General features: G+C 45.4%; 1 protein-coding gene across 1 annotated transcript; it reads left to right on the forward strand.

The window, feature by feature from the left end:
• Window positions 1-510: 510 nt before the first annotated feature.
• On the forward strand, window positions 511-8,313 carry LOC135525706 (pancreatic secretory granule membrane major glycoprotein GP2-like). The gene is made up of 10 exons (XM_064953500.1): window positions 511-532; window positions 705-1,343; window positions 1,635-1,723; window positions 1,856-2,075; window positions 2,432-2,637; window positions 2,830-2,981; window positions 5,184-5,429; window positions 5,661-5,820; window positions 7,778-7,853; window positions 7,985-8,313. The coding sequence occupies exons 1-10, from the start codon at window positions 511-513 to the stop codon at window positions 8,002-8,004; spliced, it is 1,830 nt and encodes a 609-aa protein (XP_064809572.1). The 3' UTR covers window positions 8,005-8,313.
• The last annotated feature ends 820 nt before the right edge of the window (window positions 8,314-9,133 follow it).

Below are 9,133 nucleotides of genomic sequence, written 5' to 3' on the forward strand. Positions count from 1 at the left end.
TTCTTCAAAGTAGCAACCCTTTGACTCAATGAGAGCTTTGCACACTCTTGGCATTCTCTCAACCAGCTTCATTAGGTAGTCACCTGGAATGCTTTCAATTTCTTTCCTTCTCAATGCGTTTCAGTTGTATTGTGACAAGGTAGGGGCGGTATACAGAAGATAGACCCTTGAATGAGTAGGTGTCTCCATAACATATATTAAATAATGAATACTATATATGACAGACAATATATAATTTGTAAAATAGATTTTCTCACTGAGTGTCTGCCATATTAAGAGATCAAATATATTTGGTTAGACAGTATAGGGATACATGTATTATGAATTTATTATTGTATTTGCTAAGTATTTTTATAGAGTTTAATGGTTTTTATAAACTGGGTGGTTCGAGCCCTGAATGCTGATTGGCTGAAAGCCGTGGTATATCAGACCATATATTTTTAGTCCTCTAATTTCATTGGTAACCAGTTTATAATAGCAATAAGGCAACTGGGGTTTGTGGTATGCATCATGCCTGTGGTATATTGGCCATGTACATATATTCATGCCTTATTGCTTAAATAACCCACCACACAACTGACTTCTGTATCTTTTCTGCTCTTTAGTCTCAGAACCTTAAAATGGAAGCATCAAAACAATTCAGGTGTATCATGATACCTCAACCTAAAAAGACGATGAACCCATATATTCCCAAATTCCCACAGGTACGATTGTCACCAGCTGCGAGGCGTGTCACGAACAAGCCGTCTGCCGCACCTCCCCCACGGCAGGTGACATCACATGCACCTGTAAGAAGGGCTTCTCCGGAGACGGCCTCGTCTGTTTACCTGGCCACACCGCCACCGTCGACCACCACGCCCCTCGCCGTGTCCGCCGCTCCAACACCAACCTTGCCCACGTCCGGTTCAGCTGCGGCTTCAACGAGTGCGCTGACGGGGAGGACTGCATCACGGTCGACGGCATCCAGCAGTGCGCCAACCCCTGCAAGATCTACACGGTCCTGAACGATGCCTGGCGTTCCACCAACAACCACGTGGGCAACAAGCACTGCGACCGCTACGTCCGCTGGGACGGCTATTACCGCATGTTCATCGGCAACCAGAGCGTGTCCATGCCGGACAAGTGCGTGGATTCGTTCAAGTGCGGCACCCAGGCTCCCTTGTGGCTGGCGTTTCCTCCCCCCCAGCAGGTGGATGAAATTGTCCAGAGTGCAGTCTGCGCCAGCTTCAATGGGGACTGCTGCTGGGTGCAGTCTCAGCCCATCCACGTCAAGGCATGTCCTGGGAACTACTTTGTGTACAAGTTCGTCATGCCTCCCGGGTGCTACTTCGCCTATTGTGCATGTAAGGTTCTGCCCCGTGCTTTGCCAAGTTCTGAGTGGGGCTTGTTGTGGTTGTTCTGCCTTTTGAATTGAAGTTATTGTATTTATTTTTAAACTGTTTACTGCTTAGTCATTCACCAGCTGGTTATATACACCATGATGTTCTTCTTATGGCCCTAGATATCAACAGCACTCAGCATATTCATCCATTCATTCATATTGATTCTGGTAATACCAGCATACTAGTTCTTTCAAATCATGAGTGATGAATGTTCCCTCGTAACTGTGTCTCCTGTTTAACTCCTTGTTCCAGATGTGTCACCTCTCACCACAACACCAAAACCAGTCAGAACAACAACCACAACAACAACCACCACAACAACAACAACCACAACAACAAAAGCACCTGTAAAGGTCAACACGACAACACAAACCCCTGTAAAGGTCACGAAGACAACAAATGCACCTGTAAAAGACACCACAACAACACAAACACCTGCTAAGATCACCATGACAACACAAACACCTATTAAGATCACCACGACAACACAAACATCCGTAAATATCACCCCTACGACAAAATCACCAGTAGATGTTGTCACCTCGACAAAAACACCAGTAGAGAACAATCGCACCACAACAACAACACAGTCGCAGGTTGCCACGACTACGCCTAAAGCAATGTGTGGTTCCTGCCGAGCGGGGGAGACCTGCGTGAGCACCGATGGGGTCACTTGGCGGTGTGAGAGGCCAGGTGAGTTCTCAGAAAACACCTGCTTGAGGACCTATGTACTGTACACTCTTAGAAAAACAGGTGCTATCTAGAACCGAAAAGGGTTCTTCGGCTGTCCCCATAAGAGAGCCCTGTGAAGAACCCTTTTTTGGTTCCAGGTAGAACCCTATTGGGTTCCAAGTTGAACCCCTTCCCTAGAGGGTTCGACCTGGAAACAAAAAGGGTTATCCTCTGGAAACAGCCGAAGAACCATTTAGAAATTATTATTTTTATATTTATTATTATTTATTTTTTTGTAATTCCTTCTTTTCATTTGGGGTTCTTGAATAACACTCTTTCTTTTCTCATTCCTCTGTCTCTCTCTTCCTCTCTTACAGATCAGCCTGTTTTGCTGCACCCAGAGGTAGTATGTGGGCGGAGCCTGATACAGGTGGGTCTCAACAGGACTAACCTGGAGGCCGCTGGTCTGGACGCCACCACCGCTAACCTGGCCGACCCCCGGTGTACCGCTCACGGAGAGCGTGGAGGCATGGTATGGTACCAGGTGGAGCGCACGGAGGGCGCCTGCGGAAACACTCTGGTGGTGAGAACAGACCCTTTCACCCCGTTCCTCACCGAAACATTCAACAGAGAGCACTTGCTGTGAGACATGTTGCCATCAACAGAAAATGATGAACAGATGAACTGAAATAGTCCAAGAATGGTATTATTGTGAGAACTGGTGAGAGGTCCTCTCCTGGCTTCTAATCTCCTTCCCTTTTCCCCCTTTCACCAGACAAACGGAACTGACGCCATCTTTTCCAACAGTTTATTCATCTACCACGTTCACGCCGTGTCCTTCAGCCGACCCGTGAGCGTGCCTTTCTCCTGTGCCTACCCCCTGGAATCAGAGACCAGCCTGGATGTGGCCATCAAACCCTACCTGTTGTAAGTGGAGACGTGACAGTAAACACTGTAGAACATGGACAATGTAACACAACAGGGGCGGGGGGACATGGTACGGGGGGGGGACATGGGACGGGGGACATGGGACGGGGGGGGACATGGGACGGGGGGGACATGGGACGGGGGGGCTGTTTGGAGTGTTTATACGACTGGATTTAAAAATGATAATAATTATTGCCCCCCCCCACTTCTAAAACCAAACCCTGTAACACAATGTAATATAATGTAGCACAATGTAAAACAATGCGGGCCAACAAATGTCAGACTGTCAGTATTCTGTTCATGCGTGGACAGTTTATACTCCAAACCCGTGGTTCTTGATGATCCTTTAGGTAATTAGTTAAGAGTTTATCACCTCCTCTGTCCACTCATCACACTACTGGTTGTTCTGGTTGTTCCACCAGGATACTCAGTTGAAGCTGGCTGTGTAATGGTGTTAAAACTATAATAATAATAATTTCTTATCTTGCCTATCTAAAGTGACTTTGGGTGTCTTGAAAAGTGTTTCAACAATAATGTGTATTTATTATTTTTATTAGAACTATTTTAATTATAATTATTATAAATATTAATATTAACGATTCATTTCAACAATAATGTGTATTTATTATTTTTATTAGAACTATTTTAATTATAATTATTATAAATAATAATATTAACGATTCATTTTACTGAGCCTGTAAAGTACATTTCTCACCCAAGGCTCTTTGTTTGTCCTTCACCATCTCTGACTGCATCTCTTAACTGATGGGCTCTGACTCCTGAACGTTAAATATTGAATACCATAGTCAGGTGTCTACACCAGATGTTAATGGTTATCTGTAGGAGGAATGTTTGTGGTGGAGGCAGTTTCTACACCAGATGTTAATGGTTATCTGTTGGAGGAATGTTTGTGGTGGAGGCAGTTTCTACACCAGATGTTAATGGTTATCTGTAGGAGGAATGTTTGTGGTGGAGGCAGTTTCTACACCAGATGTTAATGGTTATCTGTAGGAGGAATGTTTGTGGTGGAGGCAGTTTCTACACCAGATGTTAATGGTTATCTGTTGGAGGAATGTTTGTGGTGGAGGCAGTTTCTACACCAGATGTTAATGGTTATCTGTAGGAGGAATGTTTGTGGTGGAGGCAGTTTCTACACCAGATGTTAATGGTTATCTGTAGGAGGAATGTTTGTGGTGGAGGCAGTTTCTACACCAGATGTTAATGGTTATCTGTAGGAGGAATGTTTGTGGTGGAGGCAGTTTCTACACCAGATGTTAATGGTTATCTGTTGGAGGAATGTTTGTGGTGGAGGCAGTTTCTACACCAGATGTTAATGGTTATCTGTTGGAGGAATGTTTGTGGTGGAGGCAGTTTCTACACCAGATGTTTAATGGTTATCTGTTGGAGGAATGTTTGTGGTGGAGGCAGTTTCTACACCAGATGTTAATGGTTATCTGTTGGAGGAATGTTTGTGGTGGAGGCAGTTTCTACACCAGATGTTAATGGTTATCTGTAGGAGGAATGTTTGTGGTGGAGGCAGTTTCTACACCAGATGTTAATGGTTATCTGTAGGAGGAATGTTTGTGGTGGAGGCAGTTTCTACACCAGATGTTAATGGTTATCTGTAGGAGGAATGTTTGTGGTGGAGGCAGTTTCTACACCAGATGTTAATGGTTATCTGTTGGAGGAATGTTTGTGGTGGAGGCAGTTTCTACACCAGATGTTAATGGTTATCTGTTGGAGGAATGTTTGTGGTGGAGGCAGTTTCTACACCAGATGTTTAATGGTTATCTGTTGGAGGAATGTTTGTGGTGGAGGCAGTTAAGCTTGGAATGTATTGAGTAAAGGAAAGGCAATCACATGGTTGCAGGAACTGATAAGGATGGAGACATGTGGGTTAGTGAGGAATGGAGGTCAGGTCATGTTAAGGGAGAAGGAACAGTTTATTGCCTGGATCACTTCCTGCCCAGAATAAACATGTCATGTTTAGAGGGAAGGAGGATGCTCCACCCACATTGGGGTCTATATATATATATATATATATATATACTACCACTAGTGGAAACATGTCGTTGCCTTATGCTGCTGTATGACCCAGTGGGTGAATAAACTTGGTTTCAGCTTTACTAAACGTCTGTGAGTGTTCTACTCTGTTTATTTGGAATCTAACAAAACCAAATCTCCTATTGGCCCATTTGACAGGCTGAAGGGTTCCAACGTCGGTAAGGGTTCCAGAGTGGGCTCCAACATGACTCTGTACCACAGCAACAACTTCACAAAGGCTTACCCAGCGGGCGGAGTCACCTTGCCGGTGGGTTCCGTGCTGCACGTGGGTGTGTCCGTAGAGGAGTCCGAGACGGAGCGTTTCGTGGTGGTTCTGGAGGACTGCTATGCCACTCAATCCCCCGACCCTAAAGACATCATGCGATACTACATCATTCAGAACAAGTATGTGTGCAGGTGTCTGGGTTTATAGTCAAGGAACATATGGAGGAGGTTTTCCCAGACACAGATGAAGTCTGGTCCTGGACTAACAACACTTTACATGGAGCTTCTCCATTGAGAATATGCTTTAAACTCCAGGATCAGGCTTATTCTGTGTCTGGGAACCGAACCCTAATGTTTGTGTATTTTCTGTTGCGTTATCTAACCTAAACCCTGACCCTCCCTGTTTCCTAGATGTCCGACTGAATTCCGTCAGGTGAGGGTGGAGGAGAGCGGCTCGTCCCTCAGGGCTCGCTTCTCTGCTCTGCTGTTCCTGTACCAGGGGGACTACCGGGACGTCTTCCTGCACTGCAGACTCAGCCTGTGTGACCAGAGGAGCTCCTCCTGCACTCCAGTGAGTCCTGCATCTTTCCCACTGACTCATCCCCTCTGTCTGGTCTCTCTCTGGTCTCACTCAGTCTGTGGTCTCTCTCTGGTCTCACTCAGTCTGTGGTCTCTCTCTGGTCTCACTCAGTCTGTGGTCTCTCTCTGGTCTCACTCAGTATGTGGTCTCTCTCTGGTCTCACTCAGTCTGTGGTCTCTTTCTGGTCTCACTCAGTCTGTGGTCTCACTCAGTCTGTGGTCTCTCTCTGGTCTCACTCAGTCTGTGGTCTCTCTCTGGTCTCACTCAGTCTGTAGTCTCTCTCTGGTCTCACTCAGTCTGTAGTCTCTCTCTGGTCTCACTCAGTCTGTGGTCTCTCTCTGGTCTCACTCAGTCTGTGGTCTCACTCAGTCTGTGGTCTCTCTCTGGTCTCACTCAGTCTGTGGTCTCTCTCTCTGGTCTCACTCAGTCTGTGGTCTCTCTCTGGTCTCACTCAGTCTGTGGTCTCTCTCTGGTCTCACTCAGTCTGGTCTCTCTCTGGTCTCACTCAGTCTGTGGTCTCTCTCTGGTCTCACTCAGTCTGTGGTCTCACTCAGTCTGTGGTCTCTCTCTGGTCTCACTCAGTCTGTGGTCTCTCTCTGGTCTCACTCAGTCTGTGGTCTCTCTCTGGTCTCACTCAGTCTGTGGTCTCTCTCTGGTCTCTCTCTGGTCTCACTCAGTCTGTGGTCTCTCTCTGGTCTCACTCAGTATGTGGTCTCTCTCTGGTCTCACTCAGTCTGTGGTCTCTCTCTGGTCTCACTCAGTCTGTGGTCTCTCTCTGGTCTCACTCAGTCTGTGGTCTCTCTCTGGTCTCACTCAGTCTGGTCTCTCTCTGGTCTCACTCAGTCTGTGGTCTCTCTCTGGTCTCACTCAGTCTGTGGTCTCTCTCTGGTCTCACTCAGTCTGTGGTCTCTCTCTGGTCTCACTCAGTCTGTGGTCTCTCTCTGGTCTCACAGTCTGTGGTCTCTCTCTGGTCTCACTCAGTCTGTGGTCTCTCTCTGGTCTCACTCAGTCTGTGGTCTCTCTCTGGTCTCACTCAGTCTGTGGTCTCTCTCTGGTCTCACTCAGTCTGGTCTCTCTCTGGTCTCACTCAGTCTGTGGTCTCTCTCTGGTCTCACTCAGTCTGTGGTCTCTCTCTGGTCTCACTCAGTCTGTGGTCTCTCTCTGGTCTCACTCAGTCTGTGGTCTCTCTCTGGTCTCACTCAGTCTGTGGTCTCTCTCTGGTCTCACTCAGTCTGTGGTCTCTCTCTGGTCTCACTCAGTCTGTGGTCTCTCTCTGGTCTCACTCAGTCTGTGGTCTCTCTCTGGTCTCACTCAGTTTGTGTGTGGTGGTTTCTGACTCTCCTGAGTCTCTCTGTCTCAGTGTCTGATCTCTCTGACTCCTTCTCGTCTCTCTGTCTCAGTGTCTGATCTCTCTGACTCCTTCTCGTCTCTCTGCCTCAGTGTCTGGTCTCTCTGACTCTCTCTGGTCTCATTGTCTGGTCTCTCTGACTCCTTCTCGTCTGTCTCAGTGTCTGGTCTCTCTGACTCTCTCTGGTCTCATTGTCTGGTCTCTCTGACTCCTTCTCATCTCTCTGTCTCAGTTTCTGGTCTCTCTGACTCTCTCTGGTCTCAGTGTCTGGTCTCTCTGACTCCTTCTCGTCTCTCTGTCTCAGTGTCTGGTCTCTCTGACTCCTCGTCTCTCTGTCTCAGTGTCTGGTCTCTCTGACTCCGTCCCGTCTCTCTGTCTCAGTGTCTGGTCTCTCTGACTCCTTCTCGTCTCTCTGTCTCAGTGTCTGGTCCCTCTGACTCTCTCTGGTCTCACTCAGTTTGTGTGTGGTGGTTTCTGACTCCTTCTCGTCTCTCTGTCTCAGTCTCTGGTCTCTCTGTCTCAGTGTCTGGTCTCTCTGACTCTTTCTCGTCTCTCTGTCTGTGTCTGGTCTCTCTGACTCCTTCTCGTCTCTCTCCTCAGGTGTGCACCAAAAGGAAATACCGCTCTGTCACCCCCTCTGTCCCCCTCGAACCCCTCACCATCGGACCAATCACCTGTGAGTACGACCTCTTATCAATCAAAACCAATAGTAGATGTCAATCAAACAAATTATGTTAATGTCAGTGATGGACACTCAGGTAACTAAGTAACTAAATAACTAACAGTGTATTTGTTTTTGACTTTCAGGGTCCCAAAATGAAGATTGAACTTGTCATGCTTCCTGTATCCTAAACTTTGAATCCAGTTATCTAAATGATTAATGTAAAGTTCATAAACCTATCTCACCTATACATCATTTATGTCCTAAACCAAGCCATTTCATATTTAATATCTTACATACATCCAGTTATAAATAATGATATTTTAAGGATATTTTAATATTTTTCTTACGACTAGGATAATTGGGAAAATATTTCTATTTGAACCAACACAATTTCATTGTTGAACCTTTAACTAAGGCTTGAGGCCAGAAAGTGTATGTGCTGGCCACTAATTTGTAACGTTTGTAACGTGAAAATACATGGACATTTAGTTGTTGTTTTCTTGTTTAAACTGCAGCTATAATATCGTTTCATCCTATTGCTCTAAAATGCTTTGTATGTGCAGTAATTTAATAGTGTTAATAAAATATAAATGATAAATATATGTATTAATGTATTAATGTTTGAATAATGTACTGGGCATGTAGTGTACTATTGCTATAGTTGAGTTCTTTCTCTGTGGGATCAGTCATGACAATAATGAACCAGTAGGTGTCAGTATTACCACAGAAACACTGGTAGATGTCTGCATCATCACGACACAACAACAGCAGATTTACAAATACTCTTTTATTAATTCAATAATTAACAGGCAATTCCACCAATTTTCGACCTCATTTTCATTATCTCCAGAACAATACCATTGTCTACATATGTCAAAACTTATTTTGGATAGGTACAGAACTACCTCCATACCTCCATTCATTATTCTGGATAGGTACAGAACTACCTCCATTCATTATTCTGGATAGGTACAGAACTACCTCCATACCTCCATTCATTATTCTGGATAGGTACAGAACTACTTCCATTCATTATTCTGGATAGGTACAGAACTACTTCCATTCATTATTCTGGATAGGTACAGAACTACCTCCATTCATTATTCTGGATAGGTACAGAACTACCTCCATTCATTATTCTGGATAGGTACAGAACTACCTCCATTCATTATTCTGGATAGGTACAGAACTACCTCCATACTTCCATTCATTATTCTGGATAGGTACAGAACTACCTCCATACTTCCATTCATTATTCTGGATAGGTACAGAACTACCTCCATACCTCCATT

Source organism: Oncorhynchus masou, chromosome 5 (assembly GCF_036934945.1).
Source record: "Oncorhynchus masou masou isolate Uvic2021 chromosome 5, UVic_Omas_1.1, whole genome shotgun sequence".
NCBI lineage: Eukaryota > Metazoa > Chordata > Actinopteri > Salmoniformes > Salmonidae > Oncorhynchus > Oncorhynchus masou.